This window comes from Physeter macrocephalus, chromosome 18 (genome assembly GCF_002837175.3).
Source record: "Physeter macrocephalus isolate SW-GA chromosome 18, ASM283717v5, whole genome shotgun sequence".
In the NCBI taxonomy this organism is placed as follows: Eukaryota; Metazoa; Chordata; class Mammalia; order Artiodactyla; family Physeteridae; genus Physeter; species Physeter macrocephalus.
In genome coordinates, this window is record NC_041231.1 from 8,251,764 (window position 1) to 8,272,702 (window position 20,939).

Consider the following 20,939-nt stretch of genomic DNA (forward strand, 5'->3'; position numbering starts at 1 on the left):
AGGTTCAGGATGACCCCAAGTGTCCCAGAGCCAGCTCTGGGCAGAAATACGCATTCAGTAGCACCACCTGCTGGCTGCCGTCCCCATCTAGCTTCCCTCTCACTGTCATTCATGCTTTCTCCACCCTCCTGAACTTGCTTTCAGGAAAGGCTCTGGTAGCTCAGGTACAATGCGATTCGGTTTCTAATCATGGCTCAAGCGTGTGGCCTCCACTTAAGGACACACGTTCTCTCCACCCAGTTTCCGACCTGAGTGATGGGGCTGGTGAGGGCCGGCCTCAGGCGGGACCAACTCATCCCCCCTCCTTGGGACTGCAAGCCAGGGTGGCCGCCCTCCCCGTGTCCCCCCTGCCGTTCCCGGACGCAGGACGGGGTGAGGTGTTGAGGAAGTGGGGACCTTTGTTACCTCCACATCTGCTGCCCTTCCTGGAGCACAGTGGCCTCTTTACAGATGTTCCGGGGCAGCCAGAGCGTCTCCCCGGGTCTCTGCCCCTCCCGTTCTCTGTCTCGCTCTCTCCGTCAGCACCCCTCCCCCTGCTTTCTTGGCTCTCTTCGTTCCCTCTCCTCCTTTGCCTCCGTCTGCCCCATCCACCTCCCTGCCTCTCAGGCACTTTCCCTTTTCAGAGCTCCATGGAAAGGAACTTTTCTAACAGTAAAAGCTGTTCCGCAATGGGATTAACTGTCTTGCCCGTAACGGGTTCCCCATCAGGGAGGCAGGTGAACGAGGCAGGGTGGTCATCCTCCCTTAACGCTGACAAGGTGACTCCACCTTCTGGGTTTGGGCTGGACCATGGTTGCCGATGCTGAGATTCACCTGGTGTGCGTTGCTTCAGGGTTCAAGGTGGTTTCAGGATAGTCCATGTATTTAAAACCGTAGTGCTGGGCTTCATGTAAGAGCATGTGTATTTGAAGATCAGACATTTTTGTTGTGAGAAAGAAGTCGTACATTCTTTATAATCTTAATGTGTATTAAATTTACTTTAATTTTTTTAAATATGTATTTGTTTGCACTGGGTCTTAGTTGTGGCAGGCAGGCTCCCTAACTGCAGCTCTTGGGCTCCTTAGTTGTCACGTGTGACCTCCTGAGTTGTGGCAGGCGGGCTTCTAAGTTGCAGCTCGCAGCCTCCTTAGTTGCAGCTCGTGGGCTCCTTAATCGTGGCGTGCGAAGTCTTCGTTGCGGCATGCATGTGGGATCTAGTCCCCTGACCGGGGATCGAGCCCAGGCCCCCTGCATTGGGAACGCAGGGTCTCATCCACTGCGCCACCAGGGGACTCCCTAAATTTACTTGAATTGTTAAAGTACGTAATCATGATACAGAAATTTTAGAAAACAGAGGCAAGAAAGGAAAATAATCATTCCTAATTCCATACCCCTGACACTGTAACTGTTGACGTTTCATTCCCTTTCAGCTTTTTCCTTTATTCATTTTTTACACAGCTGTGTTAGGGTGGGAAGACAGCTTTGTACCCCTTCGTGATTTAGCACTACGCGTGAATGTTTCTACGTAGTCATCATCTTCACCATTTTTACACTAGGGAGCAGATGCCTATAGTTTCTTTAGACTTTGTTTTGAAAGAACAGCCCATGAACCTCTTCAGAGATGGATAATTGTAAAGCAAGAGCTGTATATTTCTTCAGAGAAGGAATTACCCAACTTCTTACCCATCTTGTAAAAGAAGAGTGTGTACCCAAGTTCCCACAAGGAAGGGGAGGAGTGGGCATGCTTTAAACCTACTCCATGCTGGGAGCTGTGGGGGGCTCTTTGGGCGTCAGTTACCTGCGCTCACCGGGTGCGTGTTGTCACCCGCATTTCACAGGATCTGAGACACTGGTGTGAGGTCCCGTCAGTATGTACCCAGGGCTCCAAAGCCGCGGAGGAGCTGCCTGGGGGACTGTGCTCAGTCCAGTCGACTCATGCGTAACGGGCCTCTCGGGGTTTCAGGATTTCCATGGAGCTGTCATCGTGGCCTTGGATGAGATGGACCAAGAGGGCAAGGACACGTCGGCCAGAGAAGAGCTGCGACGTGGCCTGAGTGAGCTCCCACCCATCCGCGACCTTCACCAGGGGATCCTGGAGGAGCTGGAGGAGAGGCTGTCACACTGGTGAGTGACCCCGGACCCCCATCCATCCCCACCTCGTTGCCATGTGGAATTGAGGAGGTGGGGTGAAAACCCCACCATGTGAAATGGTGTCTCCATTTGCCTGGTGGGGAAGCTGAGACACGGAGGTGTTAGGTCGTTCACCCAAAGTAAGACAACCGTGGGAGAGTCGACCTGGGATCCCCACCGGGGATGCAATGCCAGCCTTCACCGTCCAACACCGTGTGGTCACAAGGCTGAGCTCTTGCTGTCCTGTCCGCCCCTCCTTGGCTGCAGGGAGAGCCAGCAGAAGGTGGCTGATGTCTTCCTGGCCCGGGAGCAGGAGTTTGAGCACCACGCCGCTCACATCCAGCAGTTTGATAGGTACCTGAGTCTGCTGGGTGAGAACTGCCTCCATGCCCCCCGGCTAGCAGCTGCCGTCCGGGAATTTGAGGTGGGTCGTCGGTAGTCCAAGAACCCGCGCTAAGGATGCAGGGGTGGGGGTGGGCATGGAAGGGCTTAATGCAGATCAGTGGGGCTTCTTAGTGGGGCAGACGGGCAGGCCTGGGGGTAGGGAGGAGGGGGCGACCCAGCAGGAGGGAAAACCCAGCACGTCCCCTCTTGGGCCGTCTGTGACAACTCCGCGAGCACCAGCCATGGGGAGAGTTTTAGTAGCTGTTTCCCTGTCCAGGAGAGAAGCACAAAGCAAGCGGGGGCCCTAAGCCACTGGAGTGACCAACAAATGACCACCAACTGGGGATCCAGTTACTGGGCAGCAAAATCAGGGACTTTCTTCTACCACTAACATTAGATGCAAAGCAGGGTCTGGGAGCGACGTATAACTGAGCGTAGCACAGTCTGTGCGCCTGAAAGAATGAACTGTCAGAGTGGGGCGGTGCAAATCTGGCAGGACACCATCGGGGAGGGGAACCTGGTTTTGGAGATGCTCAGCCTGGCCAGGAGAAGGCATGGAGGGAACACGTGTGGTTGGGCTCATGTGGGATGCCATAAGCCCAGAGACCTCAGGCAGGGGTCTCTGATGGAGTTTTGTTCTCCTGTCTCTTGGGAGCAGCAGAGTCAGCAAGGAGGTGGCCAGAACGTGAAGCACCGGCTACTGAGGGTGGTTCAGCGCCTGTTCCAGTACCAAGTGCTCCTCACAGGTGGGCCCCACTGGAGGTCAAGGTGCACACCTAGCTGGTGCGGGGAGGGGAAGCACCTGCAGAGGGGTGAGGGAGGCCTGGCAAGGTATGCAGTGAGACCTCCCCTCCCACTGTCGCGGGAAGGGGTGGGAGGGAGGATGCCGTCACCCCCTGCGGAGGTGCCAGGCCCAGCCACCACCTTCCCTCCGGCTGAGCTTTGGACACCCTGCTGCCACGTGGAAACTTGCCCGAGTGGCCACCTGCTACGTCTCCCTTAAGCCTCTCCCGTCCTAACACACAGGAACTCACATCTTCCCCTGGGCTGCATTTCCTCCCTGGCTCAGTGGGTCTCATTTCCCTAAAGCTGTCTTATCACCAAAGCCCTCTTGAATCAGCGGATGTTTCCCCCTTGGACCTGCTGGCCCTCTCTGTGGCTTTGCCGCTGAGCACTTCCTGCTTCTCGAAGCCCTTTCCTCCTGGGGCTTCTGTGGTATACTCCCTCCCTGCCTCCCTCTGACCCCTCTGACCGCTCCCTCTCCATCTCTGCTGGCCACTCTCCACGGCCCCGTAAATGTCAGTGATTCTTGGGGCTCTGCCCCAGGTCCTCGTTTCTTCCTTCTGTACAAACTTCCCCCAGGAATGTCATCCCCTCCCCTACCTCTGCCTGCCAGAAACACCCTTACCTCTGTTCTGAGCAGCTGCCTTCTAAATGGACAGAGACCCCTGGCTCAGGAGCTGGTGCTCTGGTGGGGGAGATGGAACTACACACATAGAGATAGGTGTGTAACTCCAGGGACCAACCAGGCTGTAAGAAAAGACATTAATTAGGGCCAGGAGATGGAGGATTTATTCATCTAATTCAACCAGTATTTATTAAGCACCTACTGTGTACCAGGCTCTGTGCTAGATGCTGGAAAGGTAGAAGTGAATTAAACAGTCAGACTCTGTGATGCTATGGAGCTTATACTCGAACAAACAAATAAGGAAATAAAAGTATAATATGTCCGTGATAAGAGCTTTACAGAAAAATAAAGCAGATTAAGGACATTCAGGGGAACAGGGATGCTGTATTAGATCCATCCCTCAGGGAAGACCTGTCTGAGGAAGTAACATTGAACAGAGATATCAGTGAAGTGAGGACATGAGCAGTATGAAGATCTGGAAGAAGAGAGTACCAGATGGAGGAAATAGTAAGTGCAAAGGCCCTGGGGTCTGAGCAAGCTTGGCATGTTCAAGAAGTAGCAAGAATGCCTACATTGCCCCATTAAACAAGAGGCATGGAGAGGTAGCTGGAGCAAGACCAGCCTGTGTCGAGCCTTACGGGTGTAAATGTGTTAAGGATCTGACACATCCCACTCTACCATGTTGGTGGTCACATCTGTCTCCCCCAGCCGACTGTGTGCTTCTTTGGCATAGCACAGTGCCAGGCACACAGCAGGTGCTGAATAGATATTTGTGGAATGAGTGAATGAATGACTAGCGGTGGTGGGCGTGATGCTGGTGGTGATTCTGGGGGCCCAGTTTTTTGCCAGTGTGTTCTTGTGATGGGCTAACAGAAGGGAGGGTGGGCACCTCATTCTTCTGGAAGTCTCGTTCCATCTCTGGAGGCAGAGGGGCTCCTGTTGTGGACACGAGGGGCTGGCCTCACCAGGGCAAACTGACTCCTGGCTCTTGTTCTGTCTGCAGACTATTTAAATAACCTTTGCCCGGACTCGGCTGAGTACGATAACACGCAGGGTAAGTCCGGTGTCAACCCAGAGGAAGGGGATACATTCCTGTTTTGGTCCCTCTCCCCAACTCTGGACTCTACACCAGATCCCAGGCGCACAACACAGCCCCCTCCCACCAGCTGGGTGTGCAGGGGACGTGAGGCCTCCGGGGCTGCCAAGTGACTCCCCTTCACCTCAACCAGGGGGACTCCCTGGGATGGGCTGACGTCCAGTCAGAGGAGGAGAAGGAGGTGACCAGAATTCAGTGATAGGAGGTAGTGCCAGGACTAAAAATCTCACCCAGACTCCCTGTTTCCTCCCAGTTCTGTGTGGCTGTCCCTGCATACGACCTGCCGGGGCAGTCCCTATTTTAACATATTCTAGTTACAGCCAAGGACACTGAGGCACAGGGTGGTCACGTGACTGTCAAGGTCACTTAGGCGGTAGTGGCCAAGCTGGGATTGGGCCAGTGACCTGAGGCGGCCATGGGAAGAATTGGTGCCACCCATACACAAGGCCCTGCAGGGGGACCTGCGTGGGGAGAGGCGATGAGGTGGCAGCTAGCCCGGCCCACCCCAGGAGGCCCAGCGCTCGGCTCTGCTTCTTTCTGTAGGTGCGCTGACCCTCATCTCCAAGGTCACAGACCGCGCCAATGACAGCATGGAGCAAGGGGTAAGTCCAGCCCTGGGCAGCTTCCACTGGGTGCAGCTTCCAGGAGCCCCTCCACCCTGCACAGGTCTGCCTTGTGATACCCCACTTCTTCGTGGGGGGTTCAGGCAACCATTTATCTCATGGGATCTTGCAAAGAGCCATGGGTTCTGGCCCTGACATTTGCTGTGTGACCTCAGGTACTGTGTGTCCCTCTCTGGGTCTCCAGTTCACCATTTATTTGAATAGTGAGGGAAGCTGCAGACTTGCACAGACCTGATAAGTAGTGCCCAGACTGTGGTCTGAGAACATTTGCATTAACACCTGGAGTGGTCTGTAAGCTACAGATTGCTAGGCACGCCTTAGGTCTTCCCAGTTGGAACTTCTGGGATAGGGTTCAGGGATAGGCATTTTTAACAAGCACCCCAGGTAAATGGCCCACGAAAGTTTGAGAGCCATTCATCCAAGAGAACATGTGAGCTCTAAGCACACGCCTGGTTCTGACAGTGTATAACTCTGTATTCGGGAGATACTGATCAGATGCTTACTGTGTTTCTGTCCAGGATGGCCAGTTTTATCCCACCTCCCAACTCTGTTCCAGTGGTTACCACCGTTACTTGTGTCCACATATTTTCTGCTCCTCTGAGCAGTAAATATGCTAGAGCTGTGTGTTAAGAACGATCCTGAGGCCGAGTCCTAGACCAGTGGGAAAGAGTTCAGTGATCGGTTAGTGATGTCTTCCACAGGCAGAGGTGGGAGTGATGGTGGTATGTATGCCGAGCCGTTGCTCAGCTTTGCTGTGGCAGGTATGCAGAGCATCCATATGATGAGTCATCAGCAGATAGAAATAGGGGAAAGGAAATAACGTCTCTTGTACCCCTGCTGCATGTCAGGTCTTGTATTGGGGTCTGGAGATACAGAGCTAAGACGTGATTCCCAGCCCTTGAGGAAATCACAGCTTAGTGGAGCAGTAAGTACGTGGACATGAAGAACCATGATAAACATCGTGAGGGAGAGAGAGAAAGTGCTACAAGGTTCAGAGAAGGGATTCATCTCTCCAGCAGGGAGATCACTGAGAAGCAGTGATACAGGAGGAGCCCACGCAGGGAGGACTGTGTGTGTGCCATGAAGGCAGAGGGAGCGAGGGTGGTCCAGGAAGAGGGCCTTGCCTGGGCACAGGCATGGACGTGGGAAAGTGCCGGACGTGTCAGAGTTCAGAGGGTCACCCAGCGTGGCTGGAAGATGGGAACAGCGTAGGTGCGGTCGGAAAAGAGTCCGAGGGGAGAAGTCAGGGTGGCTGGTGGAGGCGTGTGCAAGTGTGGAGGCTGAAGACGGCTGGGTGCGACATCCAGTGGGTCAGACACGCTGCTGTCATCAGGCCCCCGCCTCCGGTGTCCTTGGGCTCCCTGCTCTTTGGCATTTTGGCATTTTGTACCTTCAGTGAGATTTCCCTCCCTGTAGCCAAAAAACAGAGGTGCTTTGGAGTCGGCGCCCTATTGTGACGTAGCAGCAGATGGGCTGGGCTGCCTACACTTCCCTTTAGGAGGGATATGCCTCTGCTTCCAAAAGGAAAAACTAGGTCAGGAAGGGCTGTGTCTTCCCTCCTGTGGCGAGCTCCTGCACACGGCCCCTGCCTGGAGGAGGAACTGGAGTAGCCCACGGCCAAACGCCCTCCTGGCTTTCTCCAAGGGCCAGGCTTGATGCTACGCCAAGATGCAGGCTGGCCGCTGTCTCTCCAGCTGCCTGCGGACACTGCACCAGGCCTGCTCTGGACTAGTGGCCTCCACCTCATGCCTGCTGGGATCGGGCTAGGACTCTGCCTGAGCCATGGACGGGCAGGTCCAGATAACCCAACCCCGACGCAGAGCTCAGTGGCTGTGAGTGTTCCTGAAAGATGGACTGGGGCTCTGTGCCTCTTCCTCCCCCCTGGTCCCCCCCCCGAGCTCAGGCCTCATCACCTCCCAGCTCTGCCATTCCATTCTCCATCTGGCAGCCAGAGTGATCCTATTAAAATATGTTTGATGGTGCCAGGACCCCTTTTTGCAAAGTCTCCCATGAATCCAGATGGCCTTCAGTAGAATCTGGAAAGTACTTATTGGTTGTGAGGACCAGCGAAGGCTACTTGGAGGAGGGCAGCGTTCGTTTGGGGTTTATGCTCACATCAAACCATTACCACAGTTCCTCACACAGGTCATGGCTGGAGGTATGGTTTCCAGGAAAAGCCAGATCCCACCACCCCGACCATCCAAAATGGGACCCACACACCATCCAACACACAGTCTGAAACACCACCATCCCCACTTCTCCCCAGCCCCTGGCTACCGCCATTCTGCTTTCTGAATAGAGCTTTTTCGGGAACAATTTTAAATGTATAGAAAACATTGAGAAGATTATACAGAAAGTTCACATGTGTTTTTTCACACACACACGCACACACACACACACACACACACACTGTATTTTATGTTTTACAAGAGATAAACAAACTGACACCAAGCATTGTAAATGGATGACCACAACAAAAGCAACAATGATTGCAATTACCAAACACGAAACACACTCATACTACGTCATAATATTGACATTCAGTCCCGTAATCCTCCACTGTAACAGCTCCTTTACTTTGCAGTGAAAATTGATTTGTGTACTTTTTGCCTCTGAGTCCTTGTGGGATTTTTTTTTTTATTCAAACAGAAAGTCACAAAAATTATAATCATCCTCATCAGTTCACGCAGTCCCATGTAATTAATTTTTTTTGTCTTGATCTTTTGTTAGCACTTCTATGAATTCATCAGTTTTCCGTTAGAGTTCTGAAAATGCTTCTTCATTCAGTTCAGCAGTATAGTCAGTTACCAGAAACCTGTACCTGTCAGAGTCTTTTCCATGAATTCCTTGAAGATGAAACCCTTTTATAGGAACGTTTTCGCAAAAGCATCAGAGTATACCCAGAGCTGTCTGTAAATGACAAAAGACTTAAAAATGCCCACGGTTAAAGATTTGATGAAAGTTCATAATAATGCAGTTGACAAGGAAATTTAGTTATTTCTGAGATATGCATTTTAAAGCAATAACTAGAATTACGACTTATAACATTATACCAGAACGTGTAAGATTTTTAGATATTTATCGCATCACTTTTAGATGTCATGTTTCCTTAGGCTCCTTTGACTGTGACGGTTTCTCGGGCTTTCTTTGTTTTTGATAACTTTGACAGTTTTGAAGAATACCGATCAGTTATAGCGTAGGATGCCCTCTGCTGGGATTTGTCTGATGTTTTTCTCATGATTAGACTAGGTTTAGTAGTTTAGGCGGAAGAAGATCACAGAAAGTACTACTCTCATCATATCGTGTGAAGGGTGCATACTGGCAACCTGTCGTAGGACTGTTACTGTTGCCCGTGGTCACCTGGCCAAGGTTGTGTGGCTCGGATTTCTCCATGTAAAGTTCCACCCTCACCTGCCCTGCCCGTACTCTTTGGAGGAAGGTCACTACGCACGGCCCACGTTTAAGGAATGGGGAATTATGCCCCCTCTCCTTGAGAGCGGAGTATCTACCTAAATTATTTGGAATTCTTCTGCAAGGGAGGTTTGTCTCTTCTCCCTCATTTATTAATGTATTCACTAATTCTAAATAAACTATTTATATCAGTAAGAATTCACGTATACTTATTTTAAGTTTGAGTTCTGATCCCATCTTCTTTATTTTATTTCTCAAACTGTTCCATCTTTGGCCACTGAGAACCTGGCCGGTTGGTTCCTGTGCCTCTTTCACATACCCCCAACGATGTGGGTTTGGGTGGGGATTTTTATTTTGTTTATTTATTTTTTGAGCACTTCCTTACTTTCTGGCACTACAAGATGATCCAGGTTCATGTCGTATATTTCCTGCCCCAGTCTTAGAATCAGCTATTTCTCCAAGGAGGCTCGGTTCCTTTAATTGGTTAATGGTATTAGAAACGGAGATCTGGGCACCAGGTTTGCTCATTGCTACTGGGGTATCATTTCTTCTAGATTCTCTTAGCTATAGAGCAAAGTAATAAATGTGTATATACCAACCTGTGTATATACTCATATCTGTAGCTATTTCTATATATAATCCCCTGTATTAAGCTAGATATGAGCTCTTACTGATGTCTTCGACTCTAATTCTTACCCAATGGATCATTCCAGCCTCCTTCCCTAGCTTATCTGTAAATTTCCACTGCAACAGGGAGAAACCTGGCTCCTGCCATCCAACATCCGTTTATTTAATTGATCAGTTTACCTTCCTTCTTGAAAAATATTTTTCCTGGGTATAGAAGTCTGGGTTGACCAATATTTTCTTTCAGTACTTTAAAGATGCCATGCCACTGTCTTATGGCTCGCCTAGTTTCTGATAAGAAATCTGCTGCAATGTCTATATTTATCCTCTTTATGTAATGTGTCCCTTTTTTACTAGCTGCCTTCAAGATCTTCTCTTTACATTTGACTGTTAGAAGTTGGACTGTGATATCTAAGTATGTGTGTTTTGGTGAGGTGTGGCATTTATCCTGTTGCGATTCTCAAACTTCCTGGACCTGTGGTTTGTTGTTGTTCATTAATTTTAGCATATCCTCTTGGATGCCCTGTTCTTCCTCCCCACCCCCACACTCTATTTTCTCTTTGTGTTTCAGTTTGGTGAATCTCAACTTACCTATCTCCAAGTTCATTCATTCTTTCCTCAGCTGTGTTCAGTATGCTGTTAAAAGCCTGTCAAAGGAATTCTTCATTTCTGATACCACATTTCTTATTTTTCACATGTCCATCTGTTCATGCGTGCTGTCTACCTTTTCCACTAGCTCCTTTCACATATTAATCATAGTTATTCTAATGTCCCTGTCTGATGGCTCCAACATCTGTGTCACCTCACATTCTGGTTTTCTTGAATGCTTTATCTCTTGAAAATGAGTCGGGGTTTGTTCTTGTTTTTTGTGTTTCCCATAATGTTTAATCGAATACCAGACATTATGTGTAGAAGAACTGTAGAGACTGGGGGAAATAGTGTTTACCTCCAGAAGTGGACCTGCTTCTCTTTTACTCATGCCGTTCATGTCGAGGGTGGGAGTTGCATCAATCCAGGCAGTAGTGGAGCTGGGTTTAGGTTTTGTTGTCACCATCCTCGCCTTCAGAGCCCCACAGACTTCATGCTCCTCCAGGAGGGGGCTGCCGTTACCTGATGCTGTCTGTTGGGCCTGAGGTGCTGGAGAGTTTTTCTCATGTTCCTGCTCCATCCTTGGAGGTCACTTTGTTCTTGCCCCTTCCCCTTCTCAGGGGTAGACCGCTGTTTCCTGTTACTCAGTGCTAGGCTCATAGGTCACAGCTTATTTGCAAAACCATCAGAGTACACCCAGAACTGTCTGTAAATGACAAAAGACTTAAAAATGACCACGGTTAAAGATTTGACGAAAGTTCATAATAATGCAGTTGACAAGGAAATTTAGTTATTTCTGAGATATGCATTTTAAAGCAATAACTAGAATTACGACTTATAACATTATACCAGAACGTGTAAGATTTTTAGATATTTATCGCATCACTTTTAGATGTCATGTTTCCTTAGGCTCCTTTGACTGTGACGGTTTCTCGGGCTTTCTTTGTTTTTGATAACTTTGACAGTTTTGAAGAATACCGATCAGTTATAGCGTAGGATGCCCTCTGCTGGGATTTGTCTGATGTTTTTCTCATGATTAGACTAGGTTTAGTAGTTTAGGCGGAAGAAGATCACAGAAAGTACTACTCTCATCATATCGTGTGAAGGGTGCATACTGGCAACCTGTCGTAGGACTGTTACTGTTGCCCGTGGTCACCTGGCCAAGGTTGTGTGGCTCGGATTTCTCCATGTAAAGTTCCACCCTCACCTGCCCTGCCCGTACTCTTTGGAGGAAGGTCACTACGCACGGCCCACGTTTAAGGAATGGGGAATTATGCCCCCTCTCCTTGAGAGCGGAGTATCTACCTAAATTATTTGGAATTCTTCTGCAAGGGAGGTTTGTCTCTTCTCCCTCATTTATTAATGTATTCACTAATTCTAAATAAACTATTTATATCAGTAAGAATTCACGTATACTTATTTTAAGTTTGAGTTCTGATCCCATCTTCTTTATTTTATTTCTCAAACTGTTCCATCTTTGGCCACTGAGAACCTGGCCGGTTGGTTCCTGTGCCTCTTTCACATACCCCCAACGATGTGGGTTTGGGTGGGGATTTTTATTTTGTTTATTTATTTTTTGAGCACTTCCTTACTTTCTGGCACTACAAGATGATCCAGGTTCATGTCGTATATTTCCTGCCCCAGTCTTAGAATCAGCTATTTCTCCAAGGAGGCTCGGTTCCTTTAATTGGTTAATGGTATTAGAAACGGAGATCTGGGCACCAGGTTTGCTCATTGCTACTGGGGTATCATTTCTTCTAGATTCTCTTAGCTATAGAGCAAAGTAATAAATGTGTATATACCAACCTGTGTATATACTCATATCTGTAGCTATTTCCATATATAACCCCCTGTATTAAGCTAGATATGAGTTCTTACTGATGTCTTCGACTCTAATTCTTACCCAATGGATCATTCCAGCCTCCTTCCCTAGCTTATCTGTAAATTTCCACTGCAACAGGGAGAAACCTGGCTCCTGCCATCCAACATCCGTTTATTTAATTGATCAGTTTACCTTCCTTCTTGAAAAATATTTTTCCTGGGTATAGAAGTCTGGGTTGACCAATATTTTCTTTCAGTACTTTAAAGATGCCATGCCACTGCCTTATGGCTCGCCTAGTTTCTGATAAGAAATCTGCTGCAATGTCTATATTTATCCTCTTTATGTAATGTGTCCCTTTTTTACTAGCTGCCTTCAAGATCTTCTCTTTACATTTGACTGTTAGAAGTTGGACTGTGATATCTAAGTATGTGTGTTTTGGTGAGGTGTGGCATTTATCCTGTTGCGATTCTCAAACTTCCTGGACCTGTGGTTTGTTGTTGTTCATTAATTTTGGAAAATTCTCTTGGATGCCCTGTTCTTCCTCCCCACCCCCACACTCTATTTTCTCTTTGTGTTTCAGTTTGGTGAATCTCAACTTACCTATCTCCAAGTTCATTCATTCTTTCCTCAGCTGTGTTCAGTATGCTGTTAAAAGCCTGTCAAAGGAATTCTTCATTTCTGATACCACATTTCTTATTTCTCACATTTCCATCTGTTCATGCGTGCTGTCTACCTTTTCCACTAGCTCCTTTCACATATTAATCATAGTTATTCTAATGTCCCTGTCTGATGGCTCCAACATCTGTGTCACCTCACATTCTGGTTTTCTTGAATGCTTTATCTCTTGAAAATGAGTCGGGGTTTGTTCTTGTTTTTTGTGTTTCCCATAATGTTTAATCGAATACCAGACATTATGTGTAGAAGAACTGTAGAGACTGGGGGAAATAGTGTTTACCTCCAGAAGTGGACCTGCTTCTCTTTTACTCATGCCGTTCATGTCGAGGGTGGGAGTTGCATCAATCCAGGCAGTAGTGGAGCTGGGTTTAGGTTTTGTTGTCACCATCCTCGCCTTCAGAGCCCCACAGACTTCATGCTCCTCCAGGAGGGGGCTGCCGTTACCTGATGCTGTCTGTTGGGCCTGAGGTGCTGGAGAGTTTTTCTCATGTTCCTGCTCCATCCTTGGAGGTCACTTTGTTCTTGCCCCTTCCCCTTCTCAGGGGTAGACCGCTGTTTCCTGTTACTCAGTGCTAGGCTCATAGGTCACAGCTCTCCTGGACAAGCCTCAGTCTTAAGTAGGGCCTGTGAGCCAGGCTCTGTCAGCATTCCTGCCCCTCCTCTGCGTGGTGGCAAAACTCTGCTGTGTGTCTGTGGCCGGTCTTTGACAGGTTTCTGCTTTGTGTTGCTGCACGATCCTGGGCCTGAGAGGTTACCCACCTCTTCTTGGAACAGATATCTTTTGCTTCTGCCCTTTCCCCAGAAGCAGTGGGCTGCTCTTTGCCTGGGCTCTGGGAGGGGGAGGGTTGCCCCACCTCCCCCAGTGGCTGAAGGGTTTTGTCCCAGAGAGGGGCCTGTGGAAGTGGGCAGGGTTTTGTTCCAGCCCCCAGTGGTAGCCTGCTTGCCTTCACCGCCAAGAGGGGGTTCTCTCTGGCCCCAGTCTTCCTCGTAAGTACCTGGCAGAAACTCCTGGAAAAGAGCTTGCAAGTGACTGCAGATGCCCTTTGTGTCTGGGGCTCCCTGTTATTCTGAACTGTCCCACCAGCCCACACCTGACCTTTAAGAATCTATTAACATTTTAGCTGCTTTCTTCTCACCTTCTTTATGCCAGCCACCTCCTCCCCATGTGTTGCCAAAGGCAGACTAGCTCGTTCCTCTTGTGTTTCCATGGTGGGGCTGTGGTCCGTCTTTAGGACTCAGTTCACCCGGTGGCCTTGAGACCCCACCTCTCCCATAGGCATAAGAAGAGTTATGCTTTTGCAGACGATATGGCTTTTTCTCCCTGTTAGGTTGGGGGCATGGTTTCCTTGCAGCTCCTACATGATAAGCGGAAGTGGAACAACTTATGTACGTTTCTAGTGGGTAGGATTTTATGCCCTAAACTGGGGACAGTGTCAAGGCCTGAAATTCAGGACATTTTCTCTACACACAACTTTCACCTTGTTCATTGACTTTAGAAACAACCCTGCAAAAGGTTAAGGGGCATGTGCCCCATGGGTTAGGCGCTTGTCATTTCTAATTTTAGGGGATGCTGTGCATAGGCCTGGGGGCATGTCACCTTACGTATTGTGGATTCCCAGTGAGGGACCGACAGGGAGCTCCCGGCACGCTTGTTTTTCTTGAGGGAGCGCGGAGCATTTCCTCCACAGGTGCTACGGTTTTTTGGTTATTCTCTCTCAGGCCCTGCCGGCCCCCCCCGCCCCGCCAAAGGGCGCAAGCCCACAGAGCCAGTCCAGCCTTGGGCAGCTGTCACCTCTGGGTTATTGAGGTCTGGATGCTCCAGGCGTTACGGGGGACACAGGCTAGAGTAGGAGCAGAGGCCGGGAGACAAACGGGTATCGGACGGCACAGCAAGGCCACGTGGCCGTCTCCATGGCGTGCGGAAAGATGGCAGTGTCAGACCCCAGGCCCAGAGAGACTAGCCTGCTTGTAGGCAGCGCACACAGGTGGCATCCTGCAGACCCAGGCTCAACTCCTGGTCCTGCCACCGACAGGAGGTCACATTGGGAGCAAGTCCCTTCTGGGCTGCATTTCCTCCTTTGAAGTAGAAACAGTGCCACTCCTTACAGAGGAGATGAGGCGTCCTGACCATCTCCCCCTCGCCCTGCTCCCGCCCGCAGGAAAACCTACAGAAGCTGGTCCACATTGAGCACAGCGTTCGGGGCCAAGGGGATCTCCTCCAGCCAGGAAGGGTGAGTGCCACCACCGCTGCCAAGGGCAAGGGCAAGGGGCAGCCCGGCAGGCAGGCGAGGCCTTGATAAGCCCCATTGTTCAGCTGGGCTGGCCCCAGGCAGGCCTGGCTGCAGGTGCCGTTCACCCAGGAGGGTGGGGGGAGGGCAAGGGCTCTGCTGGGCTCCCCAGGCCCCCCAGCTGCCTCCCCTGGGGTTTTCCGCTTTCAGGGCCTTTAAAGAAACAGTGCCATTTGGGTTCCGTGTCCCTCTGAGAAAAAGAGACACCAGTATTCTTAGTTTAGTCCAGTTGCTGGGAAATCAGGGAAACCATCTCTCAGGAACCTCAACAAAGCATTTTAAAAGTAACATTTTTGGGGGATTCCCCCGGTGGCGCAGTGGTTAAGAATCCGCCTGCCTATGCAGGGGACACGGGTTCAAGCCCGGGTCTGGGAAGATGCCACGTGCCACGGAGCAACTAAGCCTGTGTGCCACAACTACTGAGCCCGCGTGCTGCAGCTACTGAAGCCCGCGCACTTGGAGCCCATGCTCTGCAGCAAGAGAAGCCACCACAATGAGAAGACCGTGCACTGCAACAAAGAGTAGCCCCCGCTCGCCGCAGCTAGAGAAAGCCCGCGCACATCAGCGAAGACCCAGTGCGGCCAAAAATACATAAATAAATTTAGAAATAACATTTTTTAAGAGACAAATTTACCCACTTTTAAGCTTCCAAATGGAAAACATAAAACTCAGCTCAAGAACAGTCAAAAATGTGTTTATTACCTATTCCAGTCCATCAAGGACAAGGAACAAAGGAATGAGAGATTGCACTTAGGCGTAAAATCACACCTAATGTTTTGGCCCGAGTCATCAGTTTAGTGAATATTTTTTAAACATCTATTTGTATCCTCCAGAATTGAGGGGGCTGTAGCAACTGTTCACAGGTCTTCAGCCGTTTTAGCAAACTTTCAAAGGCTCTGTTCCAATTGGACCCCTTGTGGTAGCGAACCGGCAAGCGAGTCATTGTTTGGACCACTCTGTGGCCAGAACGGTGTCTGGGGTTGGTGTAATTCAAGGTGGATGCTCCTGAAAGGCCAGGTGCCTGTCCCCAGAGCTGCTCCACCAAACACGGAGCATGTCTCCTAAGCTGGGAATTCTCCCCCGAGTTGCTCTCTGGTACTCTGGGAGGCACCGTAATTTGTTTCCCACTAAAGGGCCTCTCCCCACCCTTCTCCAGGACATAGGGGGGTGTCAGCCTGACCACGGAGGTCTGCTTCTCTCCCCACAGGAGTTCCTGAAGGAAGGGACACTGATGAAAGTAACAGGGAAGAACAGACGCCCCCGACACCTGTTTCTGGTAAGTACCTGGCCCCCATCCAGGCCCCAGGACTGTCAAGTTCTGTAAAGTGTTCTGGGGCAGTATCAAGGACAGCTGGAAGCAAAGGGGACACTAGACCAGAGCCTCATCCTTGGGGTGAGGATCATTCTGAATAGCCGAGGTTTCCAGAAAGCTGAGGGCTCTACAACCCATCCCTCGTGTATTACTTGAATGATTTTGAGGGGAATGTTGCCAAAATTTAATTACCCAGGTGCCCATCGTAAAACCAAGAAGTTCTTAAGCCGGGAGTAGCTGTTCAACTGCCTTATCTAACAAGCGAGAAAACAGATCCAGAAAGGAGGGTTGACTTGGCCGGATCTCCCCACAGGTCGCTGGCAGAGGTCCAGAAGGGAACCAGGGTTCTGACCCGAGCCCAGCCTTTTCTCCACTGTGCACAGGATGGGATATACGTAACGTTTTTAATGATTTACCGCCACAGTCTGGAACATCAGGGAATGTCCAGGTCTGGGGTATAGTAACATCAACCTCAGTGGCTCCTGAGCTACAAGCAGCTCCTTGCCCCAGTCCTGAGACCTGCCCCCACCGCCCGCCCCGCAAGCTGTTTTGCCTTTTAAGTTCTTTCTGCTGGATGTAATTTTTCTCTCTGCTCCTTCGTTGTTAGCTGTCACCTCTTGTTACTGTCAGTTGTGGCTGCCCTAACAGCCTCCTTACACTTTGTTGCAATCGTGTGCAGAGTAAAAGGAGAGAGGCTCTGAGTCAGTGTGTAGGAACAGGCCAACAAAGGAAGGGCATTGGAGGAGCGGGAACAGCATAAGCAAACGTAGAGGCGGGAGGAGCGTGGTGTGTCTGGAGGACCTCTGCGAGTCTCGTGGAGTCGTTGGCTGCAGATGGGGCCTTCCACGCACGAGCTGGGTCGACACCAGGCCTCAGATAGACCCTCTGCCACTTGGGGACTGAATTCCAGACAGGGCTCATGGTCCTGAGCAGGGGAATCCTGAGCCTGACCGAAGCGGCACATCTGCGGCTGCCCATCAGGGTTTGGGGAGCCTCTGTGGCACGTGTCCCGAGGCCCCAGCCCGGCCTCAGTGGGTCACTCCACTCCTCATAGAGCACAAGGGGCGCTGAGCTTAGAGGCTCTTCTCCCTCTGTTCCCTCCTCGTAGCCACCTGTCACCTCCCGTGAGAACCCCTCCCTCTGGCTGACCGGTGCTGCAGTGCAAGGCAGGCAGCGTGGTCCTGGACCACTCATGGAGCCCTGGGTGCTCGTGGCGTTGCCATGGCAGCAGGGGCTCGAGGGGCAGCCGCAGGAAGGCTGGAACTGCTGTGGTAGTGACACAGGCGGGTTCCCCAGGGTGGGCGGGGTGTGGCCACCACCAACACACTACCCTGCACACACTTGGAGGCACCCTCATTTACTCGTGACCCTGGTTCTTCCACTGATGAGCTTTGTGATCCTGGGAGGTTGTCTAGCCAGTCTGTGCCTCGGTTTCTCCCTCTGTGAAATGGGGATGATAATAACAGCACCTGCCTGAGGGAATTGCTGGGGGATGAATTGAGATCATTCCGGGGGCTTAGCCTGGCACCTGGCCTGCCCGGGAATGCATGTGGAATGGCCAGTAGTTCTTGTCAGTGTTAGAAGAACAGAGCCAGAAGGGGCTTTGAAGGTTCCTCTGACCCAGGGGTCGGCCTGCTTCCTGTTTTGTTCAGAAAGGTCTCTTGGAACGCAGCCTCACACATTCTTTTATGATTGTCGGTGGCTGCTTTTAGGCTGTAGCAGCTGAGTTGAGCAGTTGCGACAGAGACCATCTGGCCCACAAAAACTGAAATATTTACCATCTGGCCCTTTACGAAAAAAATTGCCAACCCTGGTCTATTCCAGCTCTGTTTAGACAGTGAGGCCCAGAGAGAGGAAGGGTTTGCCTGAGGTCACACAGCAGCTCAGTGCCCAGGCCGGGTCTCCCGCACCGCCCTGGCCAGAAGCGCCAGGAGAGCTGGTGGCAGGAAAACTCACCCATTCTGTCCTCTCAGCAGACTCTGTCTGCAGGGAGAGGAGTGTAAATCCTGAGTTCTTGCTCCATTTCAGACTCCAAGATGCCTTGTCCTGTTCTATCCTCAGGACACCCCTAGTCTGCCTTGGCTCCCACGCATAGGGGCTCACTGGGGGCCACTCTCAATGTTTGTAGTGATGTGGGGGTGGGGATGTCCCCCGCTTGGCAGGTGAGGAGGCTGAGGCTCAGAGAGGGCAACGGCTTGTCCATAGTCACAGAGCTGCTGCAGAGCAGGGTCAGGACTGACGGCCCACAGCCCCACCCAGAGTGTGACGTCGGCTCTTCAAGCTGTAAACTTTTAGCCAAACAGAAACACTCTCTCCAGAGGAGAAGTGACTTTCCTTATGTTTCTTCACCTCTGCCCTGCTTCGGGGCAGGAAGCTTCAGTTGTTCATTCAGCAAATATTAATTGAGCACCTACTACGTTGCTGGAGGTACGGCGGTGAATAGAGCACACCAGCTCCCTGTCCCCCAAGGAGCTTCCCCCTTCCCTCCCTTCCTTCCTTAACTTTGCTTGGTAGAGGCTTAATTAATTAATTAATTAATTTAAAATATTTATTTATGTTTACTTTTGGCTGTGTTGGGTCTTAGTTGCGACACGTGGGATCTTTGTTGCGGCGCGCGGGCTTCTCTCGTTGTGCGGGCTTCTTTCTAGTTGAGGCACATAGGCTCAGTAGTTGTGGCACGCAGACTTAGTTTCCCCACGGCATGTGGGATCTTAGTTCCCCGAACAGGGGTTGAACCTGTGTCCCCTGCATCGGAAGGTGGATTCGTTACCACTGGACCACCAGGGAAGTCCCTGAGGCTTAATTTATACAGAGTTAAATGCATCAATTTTAAGTGTACGTGTTAGTATGTGTTGACAATTGTATATCATCGTGTGACCACCACCTGGGTCAAGGTACAGAACATATCCAGCCCCCAGAAAGTTCCCCTGTGCCCCTTGTCAGGCACCTTCCCCCATCCCCACCCCAGGCAACCACTGACCTTGTTTCCATCAGTATAGATTAGTTTTCTGCTCTGGAGCTTCATATAAATGTTGTGAAGCAGCGTGTACTCCAGAGTCTGGCTTCTTTCCCTGGCATGTGTTGGAGGTTGAGCCCTGTCATCAGGCATGTATCTGTCTGCTCTGTGGTTACTGTGTGGCTGTGAGGTGTGGATGAACCACAGTTTCTGTGTCTAGTCACCTGTTGATGGACGTTTGGGTTGTTTTCCTTTGGGGGCTGTTATGAATAAGCGTCCAGGAATATTCCCATACCTGACTTTTTGTGGGCACCTGCATTTGTGCCTCCTGGGTGTCTGTGTCAGAGTGGAATTGCGGGGAAGGGTGTCCCGTTTCAGCCCAGAGTGGTTTTGCTCTCCTGTGTGGGTCACCGGGAATGTAAGATGCCTCTGCTCAGTGATGCTCCAGGACACACCCACCACAGCCTTCTGGGGCCAAGACGTGTCTTATGGGGTTCCCCTCTCCCCAGATGAGTGATGTGCTCCTATACACGTATCCCCAGAAGGATGGGAAGTACCGGCTGAAGAACGCATTGGCGGTGGCCAGCATGAAGGTAGATACCTGGGGTGGGTGCCCTGGGGTGGGCGGGGGGACCCCAGGGGAGGCGGAGACACAGCCCTGCTTGTGGAGCTCACAGACCAGAGGAGGTGAGGGAGCCTGGGTTGTGAGTTACATACAGCAGGATTCTGTTGTAGGTAGTCCAGGGAGAGTGAGGCTGAGGGAGGCCTCCTGGGCGGGGGAGCTGAGTCCCTTAGAGTGGATAATATTTGGACAAATAGGGAAGGGAGAGAAGGAAGGGGTCCTAGGAGGAGGGAAATGCATAAGGAAAGGCTTGGAGGGAGGAAACAAGCAGGTGTTTTTTTTCAATTGTGGTAAAATATGCATAATATAAATTAACCATTCACAGCCTTCTGGGGCCAAGACGTGTCTTATGGGGTTCCCCTCTCCCCAGATGAGTGATGTGCTCCTATACACGTATCCCCAGAAGGATGGGAAGTACCGGCTGAAGAACGCATTGGCGGTGGCCAGCATGAAGGTAGATACCTGGGGTGGGTGCCCTGGGGTGGGCGGGGGGACCCCAGGGGAGGCGGAGACACAGCCCTGCTTGTGGAGCTCACAGACCAGAGGAGGTGAGGGAGCCTGGGTTGTGAGTTACATACAGCAGGATTCTGTTGTAGGTAGTCCAGGGAGAGTGAGGCTGAGGGAGGCCTCCTGGGCGGGGGAGCTGAGTCCCTTAGAGTGGATAATATTTGGACAAATAGGGAAGGGAGAGAAGGAAGGGGTCCTAGGAGGAGGGAAATGCATAAGGAAAGGCTTGGAGGGAGGAAACAAGCAGGTGTTTTTTTTCAATTGTGGTAAAATATGCATAATATAAATTAACCATTTTAACCATTTTAAGTATACAATTTGACAGCATCAAGTACATTCACGTTGTTGTACTGCCACTGCCACCATCCACCCCAGAACTCTTTTCATCTTCCCAGTGTGAAGCTCTGTCGCCATTAAACACTAATTCCCCCTCCCCGCTCCCCTAGGCGCTGGGAGCCACCATTCTACTCTCTTGTCTCTATGAATTTAGCTACTCTAGGGGCCTCATATAAGT

At 50.7% G+C, this 20,939-nt stretch overlaps 1 protein-coding gene across 3 annotated transcripts in view; it reads left to right on the plus strand.

Annotated features, from left to right (window-relative positions):
- FGD5 (FYVE, RhoGEF and PH domain containing 5) overlaps nt 1–20,939 on the plus strand; it is a 119,921-nt gene that overhangs the window by 82,633 nt on the left and 16,349 nt on the right. For 2 of the 3 annotated variants that reach the window (XM_028479375.1, XM_055079870.1), the window contains exons 6-12: nt 1,943–2,103; nt 2,377–2,533; nt 3,152–3,239; nt 4,905–4,955; nt 5,541–5,599; nt 14,900–14,971; nt 16,236–16,304. In XM_028479375.1, coding sequence (XP_028335176.1) covers nt 1,943–2,103; nt 2,377–2,533; nt 3,152–3,239; nt 4,905–4,955; nt 5,541–5,599; nt 14,900–14,971; nt 16,236–16,304 — 657 coding nt within the window. Of the gene's footprint in view, nt 1–1,942; nt 2,104–2,376; nt 2,534–3,151; nt 3,240–4,904; nt 4,956–5,540; nt 5,600–14,899; nt 14,972–16,235; nt 16,305–19,805; nt 19,890–20,939 lie in introns of all 3 variants that reach the window. The other variant, XM_024124161.2, reaches the window with a different exon arrangement.